General features: G+C 44.4%; 2 protein-coding genes across 2 annotated transcripts; both read left to right on the top strand.

The window, feature by feature from the left end:
* The first annotated feature begins 558 nt into the window (after positions 1-558).
* srebf2 (sterol regulatory element binding transcription factor 2) lies at positions 559-15,603 on the top strand. The gene is made up of 20 exons (XM_070922440.1): positions 559-763; positions 5,454-5,830; positions 6,301-6,487; positions 6,676-6,836; positions 7,129-7,281; positions 7,419-7,703; positions 7,859-7,973; positions 8,064-8,215; positions 8,773-8,977; positions 9,080-9,255; positions 9,673-9,922; positions 10,061-10,230; positions 10,421-10,592; positions 10,991-11,108; positions 11,297-11,406; positions 11,998-12,130; positions 12,433-12,604; positions 13,260-13,436; positions 14,487-14,598; positions 14,904-15,603. The coding sequence occupies exons 1-20, from the start codon at positions 673-675 to the stop codon at positions 15,119-15,121; spliced, it is 3,534 nt and encodes a 1,177-aa protein (XP_070778541.1). The 5' UTR covers positions 559-672; the 3' UTR covers positions 15,122-15,603.
* Positions 15,604-18,265: 2,662 nt separating this feature from the next.
* nol12 (nucleolar protein 12) lies at positions 18,266-20,401 on the top strand. The gene is made up of 6 exons (XM_070923717.1): positions 18,266-18,400; positions 18,851-18,956; positions 19,063-19,111; positions 19,214-19,359; positions 19,511-19,608; positions 19,903-20,401. Exons 1-6 carry the CDS (start codon positions 18,291-18,293, stop codon positions 20,102-20,104), a joined length of 711 nt encoding a protein of 236 aa, XP_070779818.1. The 5' UTR covers positions 18,266-18,290; the 3' UTR covers positions 20,105-20,401.
* Positions 20,402-26,166: the final 5,765 nt, after the last annotated feature.

Below are 26,166 nucleotides of genomic sequence, written 5' to 3'. Positions count from 1 at the left end.
ACCTCAACTGTGGAACTTTGTTTTATGAGATTTAGAATTTTTATCAACCAAAAAACATTTAATCTGCAAGTAGGGAAGCATGCTTATCCCGATGTTGACGGTATTACATAATAGCAGGAAAATACATATAATTTGAATTAATTTGTCTGCAGTATTTATTTGATTTTATTTATTAATGTGTTTATTTATTCTCATCATTGTTTCTACTGTGCTGAATTTGCCTAATGAGCTTCACCTCGATTCATAAAGGTAGGGGGCGCGGTTTATTCAAATAACACAGAAGCTTCTGATGGTTGACGTACTATCAGACCACGGTCAATACGACCTTGTCATTGGACGATGATGACTGGTCTCATGACAACAACAGCTAGGTTTGGGCCAATCGGAGCCCGCTTTGAGTCACAGACTCTGTTTGTGAATGACGTAAGGAGCGTAGAACAAGATGGCGCCGTCTTAAGCATAAATCGGTGTGAATGAATTTGTCGACGTAGAAGTCTGCCTCTCCTGAGGCTCTCGTGTTGTTTTACGGTTGTTCTGTAAAAGAATAATCTTCACAATCAGACAAGCGTGCTGTAGGCGTCGCTGAACGCCTCAGAAGAGCCTGCGGATCTTGTTTCCTTTCTCCTGCGATCCTCCGGTGACAGCCGGGCAGGCGAGCCGCTGACAGGCAGGATGGACAGCGGAGAGTACATCTCCACCATCGAGAACATGGACACGACTTTAGCGGAGTTAGGAGACGAATTCACCCTGGGAGACATCGACGGTGAGTAGCTGTGTTACTGCTGACGGTATTCAGCGTTGTTGTTTCCGAAGTTAGCGGTGGCCTGTTCCGCTCAGTCTGACATCTCTGGGAGATGCTGAGCGGAAGGAGCTGAGGAGCTCTGCCTGTGGTATATGTGAAGTCTGCACTACGTTTAGTAGTCAAAGTATTCACGATACAGCTGGTGTGAAAGTGGAGGTTAATAATGCTTAGCCTTACAGTTCCTAATATTTTTTACAAAAGTCAGAATTGTCACTAATGTGTGTGTGTTATTTACAGTTAGAGTCAGTTAGATTTATTCCACACAAACTTTCAAATACGCACGTCACTTTTGGAAGCTGTCACGTCAGATAGCCCTTTCAATCCATCCGTAATGTCTACATTGGGATAACATTTTAGACTTTAAGTTTCATTATGCTCTCTGTAGTTATTTCAACGCTGCGTGTCTGTAAAGAGCTTCAATGGAAAAGTAACTGAGTGAAGTTGTAGGCAGAGTGTTATTTTCCATGAAGCAGAGCTGTGTGTGTGGGGGGGGGGGGGCACACAAGGATGTACTTGCTCATCAAGCTTGACTGCGTTATTACTGTAAGCCAAGTGCAATAAGATGAACCAATTAGAAACGACTTCCATGTCAAGTGTTTTTGTAGAACTTAATGAAGAAAACATTTTCTCTGTCTTCAGCATCTTTTCCGAGCTTATTCTGCAGAACTATTGAGCAAAGTTTGTGGGACGACATCTCTGTGAATTATGCACTCCGCAGGCAGGCACTCGGTGAACAAACAGCATCCCTGATCCAATCTCCCTCTTATCAAAACAAGCTTCACCCTTTGGCACACAGTGAAAGGACCGGGCTTTTGGTGTAATGCTGGCCAGCGCAGAGTCACCAGATTTCCATTAGGGTGGAATTTTACTGAATGCTAAGTCACCAGACCGGACTGATGCACTGGTGTGTGTGTGTGTGTGTGTGTGTGTGTGGTGTCAGACAGTACTAAATGAACTGGGTTTCATTGTAGAACTCTTATCTTTTTTGTCTGCTGGCCATGGTGGGCAGTGGGTTTATAATACTCCCCAACATACAACAGTACTGGACTTAACAAGACAATGTAACAAACAATAATGGCCAACATGGACGCTACTGCACGCAGGCTTATGAAACATTTCTGAAACTCTACCTGCCTTTGGTGTTAATTCTCTATTCAAAGGGGGCCTTGGACAGAATGAGCAGACAGCACACCCCCGGCCACAGTTATGTAATCCCACTTAATCATTGTGTCAAAAGAGAGGAATGTACAGATTGTGTGTGAGAGAGAGAGAGAGAGAAATGACGACTGAGAGTTGACTGATGAATTCACAGGCGAGCAGCAACAAAGTTAGTCCACACTTGAGTTTTGCTTCACTCACTCTCTGTTTGCCCCGCAGCCAATGAACATTTTCCCATCAAGCAGAGCAGCCAACTGCAGGAAAATTGACCCCTACTATTGAAATCGTAGGCACTATCTCTCTAATGATGTGCTGGAGAATATTTGCTTTTATTAAATGTATTTAAAATTCCCACAGCTTCTTTCAAATCTAAGATACACAGTGGTAGGTCTCATTGCTCATTGTGTGTGCAGCGGCTGGTTTACTGTAGACCTCCAAAGAGATTTAACCTTTGTTCCTCAGACGAGCCATGTGCGTTTCATTGAGTGTAAGGTCTTAGAGGCCCCTGTAAGGGCTCATGCACTTGACCCCATATTCATCTAGAACATTCTTCCTCTCCCAATTATTCTCTTAGCAACTGCGGATCTGGTTATATAACCTGTTTTCTTTGCGCTGCGCAGCCTAGGAAACTGTCCCCCTTTGATGGATTTACCCTTTGTGTCAGCTTGTCTGAAGCTCTGTGGGCTCAGAGGTGCTTTGTCCTGCCTGTCATGAACAGTCTGACCCCCATGGAGGTGTACAAGTGCATGGTCTAGTGTGTCTGCCCACATAATGTGTGCTTGTATATGTGACATGTGAAGGACGGGCTGGTCAAAGCTCCTGAGCAGAAAGGCCAATTAATGTTCCTATGGCATTATGCATCTGAAACTGTTTTCAATCAGCACATTCTGCATATTTGTTCTAATTTTTGCCACTATGAATATCAGTTATGTTCAGAATTTAGGAAGTGTTGACACTGTTTATGTCCTTCTAGTATTGCTAACCTCTCAGTGTCAGCAGAAGTCGCATACACAGTCAGAAGTCCCACTCCAGGAATTACCATCCTTGGTTTGCCAGTTGGTATTTTGTGACCCTCGATCAAATCACTTTTTATTGTGTGACAAAAGGAAAAGAAAGCTATATATGCAGATAACAACACCTTTATGGTGTTATACACTGTACTGAAATGCAACAAGTGATGAGAGACAATCAGAGGTGACAGGAAGTTGAGAACCCTTGGTGTAGTAATGTTTGTGAGAAAGTTTTATTTCTCTGCCGTCTCAACTTTCCAGCTTCATACATCTGTTCTGGTGTCCTAGCTCTGTTGTGTTGTGTTGATTGTAAAATTTGATATCACAATGACGACAAAAATACAATATATGCTGCAGTTCTAAACTACGACAGAAATGTAGCAAAAGTATAGGAGCCAAGTAATTGAACATTACATTTCATTATAGCATGAAATGTCAAACAATTTCCAGATAAGACAGCAAGATAAGAGATAAAAGATAAGACATGAAAAAATTATTTTTTAATTCTCAGCCTTTTAAAAGCATGTGTCATTGCACTATGATTGATATTGTGTAGAGAAGTTATTATTACACGGTATTACAGAGTGACACTCCTCGCCTCTAATGACTTCACAAATGAGTCACATAGTAGTGACTGGAATTAACTACATCTAAAACTCAGTGTTAACTTGCACGCTTACGTCATTAGAATGAAACAGGGCTGTTCACATCTCTTGGCTGTATGGTATCGAGTGTCTCTGACTCTCAGTGCTGTGTGGTCCGTTGGATTGTCTGGTCCCACTCGGTTGTACAGCAAGACTAAGTTCAAGGCTGCAGGCTGTGTTCATTGACTCTTTATCGACCCTTGTTGGCTCGACCCATATGCACTATCAGTGATATAGATCAATCAGGACAGCTTCCACCACATGGACTCTGTCTTGAAGTTCCAAAGTCCTGTGGGACCATGAAAGACGTGGTGTTTTCCACAGTAATGGACCACAGGCTTGTCTTCTTTGGCAAACTGCTTTCCTCTCATAGCTGTCAGAAATGAAAGTGATATTAACACCAAGCATGGATGGGCGGTCTTGAAAAAAATCTTATATTTATACTGTGGAGTTTTATTGTAAACAAACAAGTTATGTTTACATTTAGCGTTGCTCCCCCGAAACGCATTGTGTGCATCCTTGAGCTCTAACAAACGCGTTGAATGCATTTCAGCATTGTTTACATCATGTTTACTTGCTAACAGTCTTCTTCTTCTTCTCCTCTGCCTTTGCTGGCACACTGTTGCATATCTCTGCGTATTATACCTGTTGATCAGAGGAATAGTCTGAAACACTGGCCGGACTGTGTCTCAAGTGCGTGCATGTGCGTCCTCATGCGTGTGCCTGAGGCAAACAAAACGGGGACCTGCTCATATAGAAACTCCACAGGATACCTTTTTTAAAAACTTAATTCAGTGCATTGCAAATAACAGCCTCCAAAATGACTATTAAGGTAAATCAACACCTTAAATAAGCGAAGCTGAACATTCTAAAAAAAAAACATGATCTCAATAAACGTAGTGTATATTATCATATATATTGTGTATATATATATATATATATAACACCCAACATATGCAGCATCACTTTCTGCAAGTCTTTAATAAGTAACATCAGTTTTGTATCTGTACTGTGTGTAAGGAACCATTTATTGAATGCTAATAGGTGGTGTTTAACACAGCGTACACCAGTGTTTTAAAACACAAGCACAGTGCACATTCATCATCATTATAATGCCATCCATCACGTCTCTCAATGCTGCCAGATTCTTTATCCAAGTGCTTTTTTACCCCGCTCCCGTTGTCTTTTGGGGCCATCGGTAAGATTACTACACACCTTTTTCAAGGCTATCTGTTTGAAGGCCTTTTGCTTTCTATACAACCTGTGCATTGATTTATGACCAGAACAGTAGCTAGTTTCTGTGTGTGCATGAGCCAATTCAAGGCCAGTCCTTGAAATTCTCCAGGCTTCTCTGGTCTTATCTTTTAGCTGTAAACAGCAGTCACACGTCTAAGCCAAATCTACAGTGGGGCAACACTTACCACCTCATGTTTAGTTTCAGGGGAAGAGTTCTCTCTCAAGGTCACTTGAGAAAGCAATATATATAGAACATTACCTCCTGGTTCTGTAATATTGGGTGTAGCCAAAGCCTGAGCTTAAAGACAGTGACGTAATAGTCAGTCACTCATGGGATTTAGATTATGTTGCACTATGTGGATCCATAGGTGTCACAACATCATACACATTCTGACGCAATACTCTTGCTGCTACTGTGAATTCAAAATAAAATTATTCTTTTATTACTGAAATTACATTTTTTGGTATTGAACCGTTTGAAATTGTTGATATATACCTCATAAGCTGTATCTTGAATCAATGGCAGAGCTGTTCAAATGGCTTTTATAGATTTCTTAATCAAATCCAGTCTGTAATGTCTGTTCTGTTTCTCCATCTCCTCAGAGATGCTGCAGTTTGTCAGCAACCAGGTGGGGGATTTCCCAGACTTGTTTGAGGACCAGATGGCCTCAGCAGGCTCTGTACAGAGTGGCCGTGCCAGCACCACTCCACGACCTGCCGTTCAAACCCCCCAAACTCCCCAGACGCCATCCCCTGCTGCCTACCAGAGCTCCAACGTTAGCCTCGTCGCCTCCCAGACACTGTCTCCCCAATCTCTGCCCCTCACCCCTCCCCTCACTCCCGCCCAGACCCCCTCCCCCACCACCGCCTCCTCAGGGCAGCAGCAGGTAACCCGCAGCCCTCCGCTCCTTCAGCCACGGCCTCAGGTGATCCAGCCCATCCAGCCTCAGCCCCAACAGACGGTCCAGCCTCAAATCCAGGTACCACACTCGCACACAAAACCAGGGTTTGAAATGGCTAATAGCGCATGTTATACCCATTCTACTACTAGTTCTACAAGGGTAAGTTAGCTTTATGTACTATTATGTAGCGTATTGAAAGCTATTATAGGTTTAGCTGAGTTTAGAGTTTTAGATCACTGTGCAGGTCTGAAAGGGCTATATAACTCGACGGTGTGGATTCCGTTTTTGCTAATGTGCCATCGATACTAAAAAAAACTTCTGCTGACAGGAGAAAACATTCAGAGTACTGACAGACTGCAAAATATAATATCCAGCTCAGCATCCCTACAAACAGCAATGCACGTCTCAGCAGAACTGTAGTCAGACAGATATATTACAGATATATCAAAAGAGACAGATGAACTGTCTTATGTTGCACCAAACTTCATCATCTCTGAGGTAAATTTACATGTTGAGATAAAACTATACTTTTTTTTCCTTAAATGCAGATGCATACCCAGGGGATCCCCATGCAGACCCAGACCTTTCCAGTCCACACCCTTGTTCAGACCCACAGCCAAACGCCCCTGCCCATCCAGACCCAGGCGGCCCAAACTGTGATGATTACCTCCAACGGCGGACGTTTCATCCAGAATCCTGTCATCTGCCACCAGAGCCCTGCTTCTGGTTTCCAAGGTGACTAAAGAGAGGAATGTTCTGTTGAACGTATGAACTTGTTTTCATGAAGTGGTCGATATTAGGGTTAATACAGATTACATGTATCATACAGTGCATTATCCCGTCTTCATGGTTTGTTCTACAGATCTGCAGTATATTTTGAATTAGACCGACAAATCATCCGTCATGTTGTCTCCCATTCCCAGTCCTCCAACCACAGATGCAGAGCATCATGACATCACCACAGCTCCAACCAGTGACCATTCAGCACCAGCGCGTCCTCACCCCAACCGGTCAGACCATCCAGACTCTCTCCACAGCGCCCACCACAGTCCACACTATGCAACAGCAGGTGCAGCAAGTACCTGTAAGTAAGCCTCACTGGTGTTAGCACTGTCAGACAATGAGTCAGAATTGCTATAGACACGATGAATAGCTGACATCTGGTAATTAAAGATCAACATTTCAACAAGCCTAACCTTGTCCTAATTACTGCAAAAGAATATCTCCTACACAAATTATTTTGTTTCACAATGTTTGGTGTAGATGCAAAGATGAGTAGAAGCCCTGCAGATCTGAATACCAATGCCTTGATCTTTTAAACTGCTTGTAAGCAAACACAAAAGCATCGCAGTGACTTTTGGACATCCCTCCATCAGGTTCTGGTCCAACAGCCTCAGATTCTGAAGACAGATTCACTGGTTCTGACAACACTCAAACCAGATGGCACACAGGTGCTGTCAACCATGCAGAGCCCCACAGGGATCACCACCTTGACCACGCCCATCCAGAACACAGCGCTACAAGTTCCGGTATACAGCTACTACTATGTTATTACTGGTTTTTAATAATGCTCACAATTTTGGTTCCTAAAAAAGACAACCTCTGAATCCCACAGCCACGTTTACTGTCAATAATTCATACCAAAACTACTGATTTCTGTCCCCAGACACTGATGAGCAGCAACATCCTGACCACCGTCCCTGTTATGATGGGAGGAGGAGACAAGCTGCCAATCAAGCAGCTACAGCCAGGCTCCGCCCACTGCACAAACGGAGTCAGATCATCAAGTATGGAGCAAGGCCAGCTGATGGGCGGAGGAGTAGGCCCGGGAGGAGTGGTGAAGGAGGGTGAGAGGAGGACGACCCACAATATCATCGAGAAGAGGTACCGGTCCTCCATCAATGACAAGATCATTGAGCTCAGAGACCTGGTCATGGGCAATGACGCAAAGGTGAGTGATTTTAACTCTGGGATAGTGAAACATTAAGACTTATTTTAATGTCGTGAATTGTTTCAGTGTTCACATTTGGAAGAAAATCCACAGATTTCTCCCATGAGCTTGATAGAAATTGGATCCTCACATGTCCTCCTTGTCTGTCTTCCCAGATGCATAAGTCAGGAGTGCTGAGGAAAGCCATTGACTACATCAAGTACCTGCAACAGGTCAACCACAAACTACGACAGGAGAACTTGGCCCTTAAGATGGCTAACCAGAAGAACAGTGAGTGTTTTACATTTCTCAATGTGATAAGCAGAGCATGATTTGTAGCAACTTGGTTTTGATGAGTCTCTCTCTCTCTCTCTAACTCAGAGCCAGTGATACTGTCTGAAGACGTGGAGCTGAAACAGGAAATAGTGATGATGTCACCTCCAGCCTCGGACTCTGGCTCTGGTTCCCCTCCCCAATTCTCTCCTTACTGTGTGGACTCAGAGCCAGGCAGCCCCTTACTGGATCACGAACAGGTGACGCACGAAGACAGGATTACACACATTCTGTGTGAGCACAGGACACTGCCAGCTCACTATTGTTAGCTTTGAGTTGCTGTTGTTTGGAGTTTTGCTTCACACAGAAGTTAGTTGTTAGAGTAGCAGTCGTCATTCAATCCACCAGAGAACAAGTAGAAGGCTTTTATTGTGAAGATGGCTCAGGGTGCACTGACAAACGTTTTATCAGTAAGGGTAGAGAGTGCTAATTCCTTGTCTAAATGTCTAAATAATTCTTATTTATTTTGAATGTTAAAGGAGGATTGTTTTAAAAGATGCAGTAGTTCTGGTTTGTGAATAATGGTACCTATGCATATTCTACTAGATGTTTGTCTTCCTAAGCTAAGATTTCAATTCCAATTTACTTGAATAGCATGCCCGTAATTATATGTGACCATCATTAAATACAGTGTATTTACAGCCAAAGCATGCTGCACAAGGCTTAGGATGTAAGTTTAATAACTGAAATGATTGTGATTTATTCTACAGACATTGTAAGTTTAAAATGATTCATTATCTCTCTTACCGTCTCTCAGTTGAAGAGTGAGCCAGATTCTCCCTCTTCAGTTGGAGTGATGGATCGTTCCCGACTGCTTCTCTGCGCCCTGACCTTCTTCTGCCTGTCCCTAAACCCGCTGCCGTCTTTGTTGGGCTCTGAGGCCTCAGGAAGCCCCAGTATATCTCCAGGCCATGGGCCATCTAGAACGCTTGTCTGGTTCCCGAGTCACACACAGGACTTTGGTGAGCAAGGACTGACCCCGTCTGTTTATCAGGGTTTATGACATAAGTATTCTAAAATATGCATGGGCCTTACCGCATGTGTCATTTTCTCTCATCCTCCAGCATCCTGGCTGCGGTGCCTGTTGCCGTGGGTGATGGTGTGGGTGCTGAGCGGGGTGGGAGCGGTGTGGGGCTGTGTCAGGGTGCTCTACTTGTGGGAGCCCGTCACACCCCTTCACTCGCCAAAATCTGTGTCGTTCTGGAGGCATCGCAAACAAGCTGACCTGCATCTCAAGAGGGTGAGTACGGATCAGCAGTAAGTTCCTACGAAGTCTGGAACAAACCAAGAAAACATTGCTAAATATGCAATTTTTATATATTTTCCCTTGCATAAGATTGTTTGTGTGAAGGGAAAAGTGAGGTAGAATTTCCAAAATTGCTCACACTGCTCACATGAAATGCAATATTGGATCTACTTGCTCTTTTCTCCAATTTTGGATGCTTTCTCACGTATTGAAGAGCACTTCACCCAATTTGCTTTGATTCTCGCCGTTTTGATGTCTCAGTTTAGCCTGCCTGTTCCCTGCATGGGTTTATTTATAGCATTTGTTCAGATCTAAGTCATGACCTTCATCGCATGCCCCCTTCATCTTTCCTGTCAGCCTTCGCTGAATACTGATTAGCTTACCACTTTCCCTGTCTCCCCTCTCCTGCAGGGAGATTACAAAGCAGCAATGGCCAGTTTAGAAACCTGCCTGTCCGTCTTGACCAGAGCTCTTCCCTCAACCAATCTGGACCTGGTCTGCTCGCTGTCCTGGAATCTGATTCGCTACTGCTTGCATCGTCCAACACCCCTGGGCTGGCTGGTTCACCAGGTTAGGGGGAAGCACGAGGGGGAGGAGGCTAGGACTAGTGCGAGGGACGCAGCGCTGGTTTACCACCGGCTGAGCCAGCTGCAACTCACAGGTGAGAACAAAGGGGGCTGAAGCTGTACACAGGCAGCAAAAATACACCAGTGTTAAATAAGTGACTCCACATTTATACTTTGACACGCTGTGAAGATTTAAGCACAGTGATCTGGGTCTCTGGTCTCTCTCTCTGTAGGAAAACTGCCTCAGCGTAGCAGCCTGTGGGCTTTGTCTCTGTCTCTGAGTGCTGTCAACCTCAGTGAGAGCGCCCAAGGCAAGATGGCCCCCACCCAGCTCACCCAGATCTATGTCACTGCAGCAACAGCTCTGCGCACCATGCTGGGCCACCATCTCTCCTGTCTGCCTGTAAGTCTCTTACATGGTCCAGCTTCTGTCTGTTGTCGCTGTGTGTTTGATTATTTATCCAGTTTATCTCATAAACCATCACAAACACTGATGAGGAGCTGATGACTTTATTTCACTGATATCTGATTTACTTTGGATGAGTTTTCTTTCCATCATCAGCATCTTTTCTTCTCCTTTCTTCATCTCGCAGGGTTATCTGTTGAGTTGTGCAGAGAGTGTGGCCAACCAATCGGAGACCAAGTCGATCCCAGACTGCCTGCGCTGGCTCTTCACCCCATTGGGTAGACAGTTCTTCCTGAGTTGCGATTGGTCGGTGAAGTCAGAGAGCACCGACGGGGTTTACACTTCTCAGAGAGACCCAGGTATGTCATAAATACACCCTCAACGCCAAAAAAGAAAAGCTCCTTTTAAAGTCCTAATCATATTGCTTGATGAACTTTCTGTAAATACGTAAAATGAAATATAACATTTTTAAATGGAACTCTTTGATTGCATCTCTAATACAAGTATTACTGAGTTTATATACCTATTATTAATATTGTGATTCTTTGGTTGTGCTGGGCAGTTCAGATGCTTAAAACAGATTAACTTGTAAATGTTTAATAGCTATTTACGGAATGTATTGATTATTGTGCATATTGTTGGTCTTTCCTTTATCTATGACTGTTTACTTGATATTAAAGACAGAATATGCAAATGAAAAATGCGGTGTGCTCTGATTTAACTGTTCCTCTCTGTTTCCCTCTTGATCTTCCTCCAGCTGACCCCATTGCCCAGCTGCACCGCTGTTTCTGCAGGAAGCTCTTGGAGAGAGCCGTCCACACCCTCATCCAGCCGCAGAGCGACTCTGAAGCAGGCAAACGCAAGAGCGACTCTGGGTAAGGCAGGGCTGCCAGTAGGGCTGGGTACCGAACTTTGATACCATAGAGTATTGAAAAATGCCTTGTCATTTGGTTCCAAATTCAGTACCTAAGGAGTAAGTTGGAGGATGTTTGATGTGAATTAATGATTTACCCTGGATCTGTAAACCTCTCTCTTCTTCTTTTCCGCTTTGTCTCTCTTTCAGGGAGTTTTCCAGTGCCCTGGAGTTCCTCCAGTTACTGAACAGCTGTACAGAGGACTCTCCCTCCCCTCCTCCTCCCTTCTCAACTCCTCCCAATCACACCACCACTCCAGGTATGAATAGCGTGAAGAGAACAACCCTGCCCAATCACATGAAAGCATGAATCACATCGGGTGTTTGTGTGGGGAAGAGATTTAAACTTTTTTTTTTCTCTTTATTGAAGATTAACCAGATAGCCATCTGAGTTGTGACTGTCAACACGATTGGATTTTCTTTGCTCCATTTGCCGTACACCGAAAAACCAATTTAGCTTTTGGGATTAACTTTTTATTGGATTATCACAGATAACACTTGCAGTCATGGATTTGTGATAATAAATGACTTGCAATGGATATAAACACATTGACAAGGCGATGTTAATTAGCTTCAGTCTTAATCAGTTCTTGTTTTCGCACTGAGCCATGCTGCACCCAAAGCATGTTATATATCATCACACACATGCGGCTTTTGACACGGGGCAGAGACAAAAAGACGGAGGTCTTAACCATCACATCATCTCTCATTTGTCAATAGAAGCTTGACACAGCCACAACAAACCCCCAAGAAAGTCCACCCAGGCTCTTAGGCTGGAGCTAATTTGTCCTTATTGTTGTTTTTTTATTTTTTATTTCTACATAATTTCCCTCTCTTCTTCCTCCTCCTAGTGGGAGACCCAGTGAGTCGTTGGTGGGCTTTGGTCCTGAAGGCTGCAGTGCATTGGCTGCAGGGAGATGATGTCGCGGTGAGGTCACTATTGGCAGAAGCAGAGCGGATGCCGAGGGGTCTACACACTCTTGAGTAAGTGAAGAAAAACTTGTTTCCGTACATCTGAATATGACAAAACACGAGCAAAGGTTAAGCATTCATCAATTTTTATTGTTTGACTGCTCACACTACCGGAATCCTAACTAAGATAATCTCCAACTGGATTCAGAGACATGGAAGTCATGACTTTGCACGGGATCATCTGTGAATGTTCTCTAACCTCTGTAGACAAATTAAATTGAAGACTGGCAATACAGACAATTACTCGCTCATCTCTGTGTAAAAGAAACCACGGTAACCATCCTCACTGTCCCTCTGTCGCCTCTCTGTTTCAGCCACCCTCTGCCCAAGGCTGTGCTGCTGCTTTGCAAGGCAGTTCAGATGAGTCTGTCCCCTCTGAAGGGAGAGGGGGTGGTAGTCGGCCTGTCCCACTGCGACAGAGCCAGCAGCTACCTGCGCTCCAGCGTCTCGGTGCCCGTTGCCCAATCTGGGAACTGGTTGAACAAGGTACAGAGAATCCCTCACAACACTCAAATGCTGGCACTATTATCTCCTTAAGATCTGCTCTGGGTGTGTGTTTGTTGCATAACGTTGTCTTGCACACACACATATACCGACGGCAAAAATCTGCCTCATGCTTTATTTTTTGTATTTAATTACCTGGACTCACTAAAGTTGATGCATTCAGGGGTTCATCATGCATACACACACACACACACACACACACACACACACACACACACACACACACTGCATGCTCAGTTGAAGTCAGGGCAGGCTGACGTGGTACGTGTATGTGGTGTGGTGTGTGTATGTGCGCAGTGTGGGTGGCAGGAGGTGGCTGTGGTGCATTGTAGTTGCATTGCATGATCCTGAAGCCGAGTGCAATGTGTCTGCAGTGCAGTACAGAGGCCTCCCCAATCTGCACGCACCCGCTACACAACCCCCCCCACTTCACATTAGACAACACCGAATATCATTGTTACTTTTTCATTTTTGGCATGCGTGTTGGGCAAGGTGCACTGGTAATGATGGTGGTTGGTTGGTTAAATCAACCATAATATACAATAAATAGCAAATATTAGATCTATTTTTCTTTTCATAATGTCCACCTCATGTAAATGCATCACACAGCACTTTGATCTTCATCTTTGTCTCCAAGGGGGTGGAGCTCCTGGTCTGTGACCTTCTACTGACCTTGAGGACCAGTTTATGGCAGCGGGGAGGCAGCAGTAATGGAGAACCGGGCCCGGCTCCTGGATCCCAGTTGGCTGGTTTCCAGAGGGACCTCAGCGCGCTCAGAAAGCTCACGCAGTGCTACAGACAGGCGCAACACAAGGTACATCCGTGACTAGATCAAGTTAGATATGTTAAAGAATCAGCAAATGGTTTTAGTCAGGAGTTCAGAACTATGTACATTATATTTTATATATCATATAGTGTGTAGGATGAGATGGAGAAACAACAGGAAACCTACGTTCTGGTTGTTTCCCTGAATCCTTTTCTGTAGCAGTGCAGACAAACCGAGGTCAAGTAACACATTTTGTCCTACATTCTGTTGTTATCAGATAAAAATGGCTCACAACAGGAGACAACACAACAAGAGCCACGGACTTCTAGATAACAGCCAGGGAGTCATCATTCTGACCTTGATCATACTGTATTCCCTGTGACTGGCAACTTGGCTAGCTTACTCAGTAGATAAATTTATTGCTCTTCAAATCTCCAAAATATGGGCACGTGCCAATAACAAGTTATCAGAGCCTAAAGTGATGGCTTGAAATGAGCTTTCGTTGTCTAGCTTTCAGCCACGGAAAAAACAAATCATTTAGCAGGCAACCCTCCAGATTGTAAAGCTGTATACTAAATGTCATAACCCTAAATGTGTTTCATGTTAACAAAAACTCTGTAAATCAGCTGGGACCTGCTGATCTTGTTCATCATAATACTTAATTTACTGTATCAGCCTTGGAAATCAACTTCTCTCTCACTCTAACCAGCTGCAGAAGTCTCACTGCTGTTTAACGTATCATCAATCATACTTGAAGATTTATTAGAGTAGTCATTACCGTTGCCAGGGGGTCTTTAACAGCTACTGCTTTCACAGCAGTCGCTGATCATTTGTTATGTTTTGACTTGTGCAAGACACATGAACTGCATTATTTTATGAGGTTCTGTTGTGAGACTACAGGCTGAGAAATATTCACTCATGGTGCTGTGAGGCGCTTTGCTCGAAAGGCTCCACTGAAAGTCGAACGTTTCTCGTACAGTATATATCCCCGGTAGTATCGTGTATGTGGGGGTGAAATGTTTTTCTGCTTCGACATCACTGAGACAGACACCTGGAAATACTTGATGATGACGAGCATTGTGGCTCTGATGTGTGCAGGTGTTTCTTCATGAGACCACAGTGAGGCTGATGGCTGGAGCCAGTCCCACAAGGACACACCAGCTGCTGGAGCACAACCTCCGACGCAGGACACACAGCTCCTACACAGCCGGTAAGAGAGACTCAAACTCACTTTTAATTTAAGTGCAGACCTCAGAGTCTTATTCACACACTCAAACTCAGATTGGAAGTTCACCTTGGCTGCTGGCTCAGGACCAGTTCCCCTGTGGTCGTTTTTAATCTTAACTATTAACTGGTAAAATAGAAAAACTCGACTCGAAACAGTCCTAGAGGGCATTATGACCCTGTATTCACACACGTAAACACACAAAGATACACTCACTCACCAGAAGGCAATGGACACTAATCTGCACCTGTTTTCTTCTTCACTTGTCCCCCCCCCCCCGCTTCTGTCAGAAGGTGAGTGCGTCCTGGGTGAGAGGGAGAGGGCTCATGCCATCTTGCTGGCCTGCCGCCACCTGCCCATGCCCCTGCTGACCCCGCCCGGGCACCGCGCCCGCTTGCTGGCCGAGGCCAAGCGCACCCTGGAGCGGGTGGGAGACCGTCGGTCCCTGCAGGACTGTCAGCAGATCCTGCTGCGCCTCAGCGGGGGCACGACCATCGCGGCCTCCTGAACACGCACACACTGCTAGAACAAACACACACAGATTAGGGCTACTCCCAATACAATGAAACAATTAACTCTGCAATTTCCTATCAGACATGTAAAGATGTAAACCAGGCTACTCATCCACAAACAACTGGTAATTCTATAACTGTCACTCACTCACACCCTCATACTGATCCAGGGCCATGAATATAAAGACTTTTCTTCAAACTGCCACACTTACTATCACAGTTACATCTGACTGTCAGCCCTGTATCCACACCGCAGCTAAAACACTTGAAGGCTACACATTTGCTTGGTTTCATTGTTGCAGCACAATCATGCCACCTTCTGGTCATTAATGGTACCACGCTGGCTAACTGCCTCATTGTAAACAATGCTACACAATAAAGGAAAATCAGGTTATATAGGCCCCAAAGGGAAAAGGGACCATTATCTAATAGCTGTTTAAATTAATGCAATGCAACAGTGCGTTGATTAGCTGTAGGATACCAAGCTGTACAATCATTATTGGAACACAGCAATTTGAGTGCTACAATAACTGTAATGTCTCATTAAACTTGCAAGCTTCAATTAAGGGCTTCCAAGTATACAGAGTAGACAGCTGTGGTCTGTTAAGCATGGCTGGGCTGTAGGACGTAGACAGACGGACTAGCTTGCTTTTAACCATACAGTGCTGAGTAGTGTCTCTCCTTATCTACCTCATACACTCTACAATGCCAGCATTGTACGGTGGAGCAAAATAGGATAGCACCACATCACTTATCCTGAATTTGAATTAATTGACCGTTTGAAGCGATGTTTCAGTCCAGTGCAGCGTCATCCTAATGAACCCTGGCCGAGCTGCTTTATTTAGACTTTAGGATGCAGCAGTGCAGTACTTTAGCAAATTGACTTGCTGTTGCAGAAACTGCAAGAATGACAGACAGCTAAGGCTGATATGCTCCTTACTGTCAAACAAGAAACAGGGAAAAATGATTGGATTTGGGATATATCTAAATAACAGAGGGAAGCAGCCAATCATGGGCCGATAAGTTTGAAAATGCCTACATAGACAGACACACACACACACACACACACATACACACACTCACTCACACACACTCACTCACACAGGGGCATACACATATTACATATTAAAGTAATTGCATACAAACTCACAATGTGATTGTATATAGGTTGTACATAGGCAGATAACCAGAAGTAGATTAAACAGGAAGTCCTTACCCACTGCTTGAGAGGAGACGCATCAAAGGAAGCACCATAACACGTCAGAGTTGGCTGGTTTCCTGTCGGAGTCTGGATCTGATGGTCCGAAGCTCCCACCAGGAGAGCACGGTCAACTGCCTCACCCTTAAAGTGATACTCCATCAACAATCTTTTTATTATCACACACTCTCCTGCTGTGGCCTTGCATGGTGGCTTTAACACAAAATTAACTTATGCTGTGGTCAGGTTTTCACAGCAGAAAAAAAAGTATCAAAACATCCATAAAAGTTCCCGCTGTCCATCCTTGTAAGCCACCTTTTGGAGCCTTCAGGCAGTGAGTGTCAGATACTCAGAAGATGTTGGGTGGCGTATCACTTTAAGGTGAAAATGGTCTGTACACACTGATAAAAGTGAGGAATGGTGTTTCTTGGAAGTGATGTCCACCTATGATGTGAAACTCTCAAGCTAAATGGCCTTGATGTAAAATTATTTTATTATGGTTCATCATATTTGGAATGATGGAGGAGTTGTATCTTTATGAAATCTCTGTCCAATTTGCTTTTTGTTTGTAATTGTTGACATATTAATGATACGGCCCTTCTGTCATTCCTGTGTCTGTGCTTTGATTATCTTATTTAATGGTTATGTAATGTAATATTAATATAAATGCTTTTTTTGGGGGGGGGGGCAGTTTTGCGGTAATGTCATTGTTATTGTTTTATATCGATAAAAGCAGCCTAGGGTCAGAAACTGTCGGAGGAAGAATCTCTAAGAGGAAGATGTTGTGTACTTTATTGAAGAAGTGAAGTCTGCATTTAAACAATTAGCCTGATATTTTAGAATCACTCTTGCTTTGGTACACGCTGTAATTTCTTTGCTGTTTTTAAAATACAAGCAAACACAAGTCTGATATTAGAAATGTCCAGAACTCTGTCTTCCAGGTCAACCCAAGGTCTAAGTTAGCAACCTAAAGAATCCCGAAAATACTTCTATCAGTTTAGATTATCTTTCCTGACTGGTAAAAGTATGCAAAGAAGAAAGCAATGCTCAACCAGCCGTCAGCAGGCTGGAGTTTTTGCTATCATAATTATGTTACAATAGTTTTTTGTCTTTCCCCTTGATATGTTTTATTGTCTGAATTTCTGTGTTCATTTTGATGTTTGTTTTTATAATAAAACAACACATGACAGTGGTTGGTATATGTGATCTTTCTGTGGTAAAAGTGGTTGTGAATGTGTAATCTGGGAAGTACAAATACAAGCACTGAAACAAGAAAAGGGGCAACATGTTTCATCTGAACGTGAGTGTTGGCTGAGTTTAAATCTGATAACGTTGGCTCTGCGAAGTTTATTGGTTTCCTCCTACACACACTTGGTGTGGCCAAGGGATGAACAACGGTCTAAGTCTAAATGAAGTCTAAATGAAACATTCCCAGCAATTCACGGGGAGAGGTGACATGCCTGGGGACATAATGAGTGGAAAACAGCTGATCCCCACAAAGGTGTCAGAGGAGTCAGGACAGTGCTGCAAGTACCAAATTAGAAAATATAAAATAAAATGCAAGCATGAAGCAAGGAAGACTGGAAGCAGCCGTCATATTAATAAACAAAGTAACAAAATACAGACCATGTAACCTCATTTGAAGTGGTCTCATATTCATTATCATTAAAATCTCAATAAGATTTAGGTGACTTGATATCAAATACATCATGCTATCAACAGATATTGTATAACAGCAACAATAGCGCCTCTTAAAACAAGGGTTTATTTCAGGAGAGGTGTGATTACACCCACTGTACTGTCTGAACATCTATTTAAGCCAACAAAATAATTATGCTGTCCTGAATGTTTAGGGTGAGCGGAACTTTTCAGGCTTTTTCCACGTGTTTCTAGTCGGACAAAGTTAAATGACGTGCTCCTTAATAAGACAAGCCGGAAGTAGTGTTGGGTAAACTCACGTGCACAACATGAGAAATACAAAAAAGCACAACAATGTGTCCCAAAAGGCTAAATTCAAGCCAGGATCCAAGAAGAGACAAAACAAATGCATCGTCATGTTCGACGACAAAGAAAGACAGTAAGTTGTTTGTCTACTGATAGCATATTGCAGAAGTTAGCTAGCATGTTAGCGTTAGCCGTCACTGACTATTTCAATATCAGGTTAGAATTAGCATTTTTATTATTTTGAAAAACATTGTTATGTTGTCACAACGTGTTAAACCAAACCAGGTTTAATAGTAAGGTTTTATCAGATTCTAATTAATTTTCCCAAATTTCACAATGCTGTAAAGGGGAGCTCATTATTAGCTAGTTATTCACATTCTCACGTCTACACAGTGTAGAATATTAACCTTTTAATTATTGTGGTATTCTTTCATTTACAACTACTGTTTGTTTCTTGATTTGTGATTTGAGTGACTTACTATATAACACAAGCCTCAAAAACCCTCACTGACAAACATGTTCATTTGAATGGCAAAGCAGAGGCGACTGGTTTGCTAAGTGTCTTCCCCTTCTGCCCTGCCAGGGAGTATTTAACTGGTTTCCACAAGCGAAAGGTGGAAAGGAGGAAGGCAGCAGTGGCGGAAATTAAAAAGAAAATTAAGGAGGAGCAGATCAGAGTCCGAGAAGAAGTAAGTGGAAAGTGGAAGAGTTCATCTGCTTTGGGTCGACACAAATTGAATTGTGAGCACATGAGAAAAGGATGTACTGGTGTTATGTTTGGCTGTCTGCTTTCAGAGGCATAAGGAATACATGAAGATGCTGAAGGAGAGGAACGAGGCTCTTGGTGAGTTAAAAGCAAAAGTCTGTCGTTTGTCATTTTACTGACTGGTAACACTTGAGAATCTGCGCTTATTGTTTCTTGGCCTCCCTTGATCCCATCTCTCAGAGGCTGCTGAAGACGACCTGGAAGATATGATAACCAGTAAAACAGAGTCTGTGCAGTACGACCACCCCAACCACACCGTCACCGTGACGACCATCAGTGATCTTGACCTCACAGGGGCTCACCTGCTTGGACCCGTAGTAAATGAGGTAAGCAGTTAAGCCTCGATCAGGCTAAACAATGCTGGTTTTACTGCTTGTAGCTCTATATGGTCATTCTGAAAGTAACTGATACTTCAGTTATTGAGGAAGAATGATACTGTTGGCAATAAAACTCCATTAACACTGAGAATCTTTCAAGGTAAATGGGGAGGGCGAGACTGAAGAAAAGGCGGAGGAAGAGAGGGAGAAAACAAGTGCAATGCCAAGAAAAGCCGGGAATCCAATCCTCAACAAAAAGTAAGCTGTTCGTCATGCAGGTCTCTACGTATGAACATCAGTAAGAGTGACCGGTTTGTCATAAATTCAGTGCTTTTGGTATTTTGGCTTTTGGTCGGACATCACTTAGAGCTCTGACAACATTTTTTGTAGGCTAAATGGTTGATGAAACAGTGCTAAATGTGCTATAAACCCCAACAATACAGTGGTGACATAACGGCTGTCTTCAGATGTCCCTTCAATTTGTTTACTTGTCATCCTCCAACCCACTCAGTCCAGCTGTGTTTCTTTTTTTTCTCTCCCCTGCTGCTACAGGATCCGCTCCCTAACTGCGTCGCTCAGCACTTGCACCACCAAGCGGAAGGGGAAAGGGAAGCAGGAAGGCCGAAGAGGACGAGGCCGTCGGACAGACAAGAGACCTGCTGCCACAGAGGGTAAAAGAAGAGTTGGGAGGACCGGCAAGTGGCAGAGACGTCGACAGACTGGGAAAAGAGTGCATTGTCGGGAGGAAAGATGAAAGAGTGTGTGTGGAAAAATATAATGTAGGGTTTGAACTGTAAAGAGACTGGACTTCTTGTGTCCCACAGACGGACAAATTGGACTTTGGAGTATTTTTGCCCCTGTGTCTGAGCAGGAAATGAAGTAAATGCTGAGGAGTTTCTTATATGAACAGCTGATGTGGACGCTCAGTGACTGTGACGTGTTGGGCTGTCCTATCATGACATCTTGTAATCTCGTGCTCAAATTTGTACATTTTTCAAAGCAAAACTGTTTTTGTTGTGTTATTTCTTAATCATTTACAAACTACTGTATTTACTACACATTTTAATTAAATAAAAGATCTTGCTAATAAGTGATGTCGTGCTTCAGCCACATCTCAAACTCTGTGTGGAGTTGTTTCTTGCCATTGTTTAATAGGAAACCTGACGCTGTTGTCAGCATCCTCTCTAGAACATCAGGAAATCAACCCTCAGCTCTGTGTTTCCTCATAGCTCAGTATTACCTGTGTGTGTGTGAGAGATCTAAAGGAGAACCAGCCACTGTGTCTCCTACAGCACCTTCTTCCTTATTGGAGAACCTTATACCACACAGCCAGTGGCTTCAATGTATGTTAAACCCCCATCTCACCAGTCTTTATTTATTTACGTTAACCCGAGCCAGCGTGTGCCAGCTGCCACTAGCATGAGCGTTTCATTTCGCTTTCTAAAGCCCATGATATTTAATACAACCGCTCAATAGAGGAACCGGCAGGCCACTGGCTCCATGTTGGCTCTAGGTCTGTGTGTGCTTCAGGGTCCCCGCTGTGTCAACTGAGAGCCACCATGGCCGTCACGGATGCTTCAGTTTCACTCATTGTCAGAACAGCCAATGGGATTGATTTGAGCGTTTGGCAGCTCGGGAGGATAGAGAGCATGGGGAAGAGGAGGCATGTGCCTGATGGGGGTCTGATGGGCGGTTTATCCTCGGACTCCTGATGACATATTCAAAGTGGAGCTGACAGCAGGAGCCTCTCGTCAGGTAAGTCTCATCAGTTCTCTTATCGTTTTATATCAAAGCCATCAAAATATTTTCTACTGTTTTCATTAAGCTACTGTTTTAATAGCTAAATTACCAGAAGCTGTGGTGCCTCTCACAGCTGTTAGATTACACTGTATGTGCCTTGTGGGTGTTCGTAATGCTCCTCTGTGGGGAGCTCTGACTGGATTGTGTTTCACTGTCCTCTAGTGTGATTAGTTATCACCTGCCTTAACAGTTCCGCTTTAGATCTTGCATGAACCATGAAATAGAAGATCCTCTTTAGTGCTCATTCTGAGCTGCTGCTCTGTGCTTACACCCGTCTCCAGTAATGCAGCGTCACAGCCAGATAGGGTTTTTTTTTTTATTCTCAAGAAAACTGTAATGCTCATTCATCTCAACTGTTGCATCAGCACATGACACTGCTATACTTGTATACTTGTAAGTGATTTTTATTAAGTGCAACACACGTTTCTAATACTTAAGTCACCGCAGAAGTCTTCCATTTATACTCCAAAGTGTTGTTTGTGTTATTACTTAAATATTTAATATATTTAAACAAACTGCTGTTGTTTCACAGTTTTCTGTGTGAGATGCGATGAACGTGCAGGTTCCCCCTCTGGACTCACAATGCCCCTCTCTGGCGATGAGCCCATCTGCCCCAAGTTCCAGCCCAACATCTTTGACCCCTCCCGCTGCCACGACTGCCTGCGCCAGAGGCACCTGCACGCTGGCGCAGGGGAGAGCACCCAGGCAGCACCACTGCAGAAATCCACAGCAGAGACTGGAGTTGGGGCTAAAACTGCGACAAGCACTGGAATTGACACTGGGATTGAATCAGGCAAAGGAGTCTTGTTAACACCGATCCCATCCCAGACAGAGGAAAGAGACACCAGCAGCAAGGTAAGAAAGAAGAGAGGGCCAGACAGGAAGAGGGAGGGAGGTGAACAGAGCAGCTAGGCAACAGGGTAGAGATGGGAACAAGAGCAGAATATGTGCTGAGTGATGGGATTAGCTGGGCCTGAAGAAAGACAGAAAGGTGAGAGCATTAGAGGTCACAGGTGAAGTCAGCAAGACATACACAGAGGTCAGATGTTAAGTCAAGGGAAACAGGATGAGGTGCAACTGTATTGCTTGACTCAGTTTTAACTGTGGTGCAGATCAGAAATGATATAATTTAGCATTGAAAAAAAGATGTATTCTATCTAAGTGGTATTTAAGACAAAATGCCTTCTTACTTGACCCAAAAGTCAGTGTTTCTTTGGGAGAGTAAAGAAATCACAAAGAGCCTTCTAGTTTAATGCAGTCAACAACATATAAGCACAGTTAGTGAGGTCATGTGTGAATCTTTGCTGCTTGTGAGTAAATTAAGAAAAGGTCAGAGACGAGAATGAGAGGTAACGACGAGGGGCAGGGCAGCAGCAGTGGCTCCTATTATAAATTAACGAAGCTGGATCACTTACTGCCCTCTTGGGAAACACTTGTAATATTAGACAATTGGGCAACATACAGAAAGGATGGGGATGAGTCTATACTGTATCAAAACGGTGACAACTGGTTTCTATTCATCCTGCTTCCATGACATAACAGTCATGCAGCTGCCTCGTGAAAGTCATTTATCTCAGTACATAATGTACTTTAGGTCCTTGGTTATATCTTACTTTTAGTTTCCTGGACGTTGTAGGGACAAGTGCCAACTTTTATTCACAGACAGTTTTAGATCATTTTTTTTAAGACAATCTATTTCAAGAGAAGGGTTTATGGCAAGAAAAAAAACAGTGATGAAATATTAATAAGGAAAAGCCACGAGCCAGGTCGAGTTACAGAGGTGTAACCCTAATCGAACAGCAGAGTGAACGTGTGTGTGTGTCAGGGAGGACAGAAGGGACGGACAGTATTCAGCTAACCCTCTACTTGAGGAAATGGAGCCAGACGGAGAGATGTTATGTATGTGCTTTCTTACTCTGATATAAAGTCAGTGTGTAATAGCTGTTATTTGTGAGGTGTCGTGTCATATTTACATTTTGTTAAGCATTGCCTTTGTTTGGAGAAACAGTCGTTCACTGCCTCTTCCTCTGTGACTTGCAGAGAGATGGACCTTACTGCGACATTGTGATTGGCCCATGCCTTACCTTGTCATCCTATCAGGAGGATTCTGACGGTCTGTCGCTGGTGAGCAGCTACTGTGATGTCAATGGAGGCCGCCTGGGTTATGAGGAGAGCTCTCTGTGCATCCTGAGCCCTGACTGTGAGCTTTATATCTGTGACGGCGACGACGACGACGACGACAGCACTGACAGGTAAGAGAACGGTGACAACAAACCATTTAGGAGAGCTGGAAAGTGGAATTGTAGTCGTTTTGTGCTGTAGTGAGCTAGATTGTCACCACAGTACTGTATAATCATTTATAAACACAGACTAAGTGTGTAGTCTACAGCGTGTCATATAGTCTCTCACCAGTTCTGTTCAGCATGGTCTTTGTTCTAACACCTTCATGTTGCATGATGCACTTGCGATACTCCTCCCCTGCCCTCCACACTCTCAATCTCTCACCTTTCCATTTCTTCTCTCTTCATTCATCTCCCATCTCCTCTTCCATGTAGCTGTCGCGACCACAGTGACTACCGGGAGTTCAGCGGCTCCGTAAGTGCAGAGGACGAATACCTGCCCGCCCGTCGCCGTTCAACCAAACTCGGCATGACCCGGCTTGACCCTCCGCCCCATCGGCCTAACCCTCGGGCCTGGATGGACGAAGCTCAGAGCAGAGACAGATTCAGCAGTCGAGCAGGTACGTGAAAGCTGACCTCGCATATTGTTATGTTTGTCAGTTGGAGGATACATTAGAAAGAGTTGGAAAATATGCATGACTTCACAGACGCATACTAAGGAGAAATGAAACAGTATCATCTCTTCTTTGAACACATGTAGTACTAAGTACGAGTTACGTGCACCAGTAGGCTGAGCCTTCAGTAAACCTATGACTTGACCAATCCATATCCAGTTACAGCTAATGGTGTTCTTTACTTGGCAATACTGTTTGATGTCACCAGCTGAGGTGTGCCAGAGCAATTATCAGTAATACAATATAGCTCAGTTTGTGTCAGGAAACCTCTGGTAGTTGCTCAGTTGTTGAACTTTGACGTGTGCATCTCTTATTTCTGTTATCCCTCCTTCTTTCTATTTCTGTCATGCGGTGTGACTTCTCTTTTCTTCCAGGGTCAAAAGAAGACAGAGAGAAGCGTGAAAGTGGCTACTTCTCCCTGGGGAGGGCAGCAGGTGCCCGTTTACTCCATGATAACAGCCCGCCTGCTACTTTCCGCCATTTTGAGAGAGGTCATCCCATCTACAGTGGCCGAAACGTAGAGCCCAAAGACACCGTCCCCTTCAGAAACCCTAATCTTGGCGTGGCCTCTGAAAGGCAGATACTGGAGGCTCTAAATGAGGACCTGCAAGTGGAAATCCCGCCTCCTGACCCCTATGAAATTGCCGTTGAGGTTGAGGCACAAGTCGGCCCCCGCTCTCCGAGTCCTACTCCTTTTAAGATAGCAGAGTCGCTGGCCTCAACTGGGCGGAAAGGTTTCAGCAGTTCATATGGCCGGGGAAACCCTTCTTCTCGCGTCTCTTCCTGTCAGCAGTCAGGACGTTTTGATTCCTCAAGGCAAGGCTCAGCTCTGCCATCTCGCTCTTCTTCTCCCTCACACGGAAACTTTCCATTCAGACGCAGCGAGTCCACTTCTTCCCTCAGCAGGCATAACTTTGATGCTGGGGGGCGGTCTCAAGGGATGGAGCCAGGATCCAGAAACTCCTTGCAAAGCACACATGGGCGACGTGTTGAGTCAGGAACTCTGCCAAGAAACTTTAAATCATTTGTTAGTTCAGTCAAATCCCAGCCCAGTACTGTTTCTGATTTCAGGAATGCCTTGAGGAAAACAGAAGTAAGTGGGTCTTTGAGCGGTCGGGGTCGTGACAGCAGAAGCTCATCTCCCTCACGGAGGGATTGTAACCCTTCAGGCCAAATGTCTCTTCGCAAAACTGAAATCACCTGCAGTTCATCTCATGGACGTGGGCGCGACAGTCGTACTTCGTCTCCGTCCAGGAGAACGTCTACCGGTCTGCGTGACAGTCACAGTTCCTCACCTCCAAGGAGAAATTACAGTTCGCCTAGCCAATCCCTCCTTCGTAAATCTGAATTGATTATGTCTCTAAGTGGACGTAGTCACCATGGACGCTGTGGCTCCCCCATAAGAGAAGGCTATGATATTGAAAGCCAGGCTCTGCTACGGAACCCAACAGCTAGGAATGGACTGACGGACCAAGAAAATCAAAGTCCCCCCGTGTCTCCATCCAGACGAGGTTATGAAACAAGCCAATCTGTGCTCCGTAAGACTGAATCAAGCCCTGTTGGTGGCAGTCGAGGTCGTGACAGCCGTTGTTCTTCTCCTGGGAGGAGAGGCTATGAAACCCCTACTCCGTATCAACTTAGGAAAACAGACACCAATGGTTCATTACATGGACGTAGTCGTGAAAGTCGAAACTCCTCCCCTTTGAGGAGAAGCTGTGAAGCTCCTTCTCAGTCTCTGCTACGCAAGTCTGAAGTAAACAGTTCTGTCAGACGTCGTGATAGCCACAGTTTGTTGCCTTCAAAGAAAAGCTATGATGCTCTTGACCTTCGGAAAACAGAAACTAGCAGCTCACTTAACAGCAAGAATCACAGCAGCCGCAACTCCTCTCCCTCTAAAAAAGGCAACAGTGATCCGCCAGGCTACTCAATCCTCAGAAATGCCACTAATGGAGATTCCAGCCAGTCCTTTCAGAGAAAAAACACTTACCACGACTCAAAATCTGACTCCAATCGGTCACCATCCTCCTGGCGGGAATCGACTCATTCACTCCGCAGCTCCTCGTTATCTCGTGCTGCTTCACCCTCTAGACAGACTACAAATGGCAGCAGAACAGCCTTTGTCACCTTAGAAACACCCAGGAGCCCTGGCAGCATCAGATCTGGGGTTGGTAGACATGGCCATGAGGATCGCTGCCTCTCCCCTAATGACAAGAGGCCCTCCT

The sequence above is a fragment of the Enoplosus armatus genome, chromosome 17, assembly GCF_043641665.1.
Source record: "Enoplosus armatus isolate fEnoArm2 chromosome 17, fEnoArm2.hap1, whole genome shotgun sequence".
NCBI classification, from domain to species: domain Eukaryota; kingdom Metazoa; phylum Chordata; class Actinopteri; order Centrarchiformes; family Enoplosidae; genus Enoplosus; species Enoplosus armatus.
The sequence above is the reverse complement of the archived record's forward strand: the minus strand, read 5'-3'. Positions and strand labels throughout refer to the sequence as shown.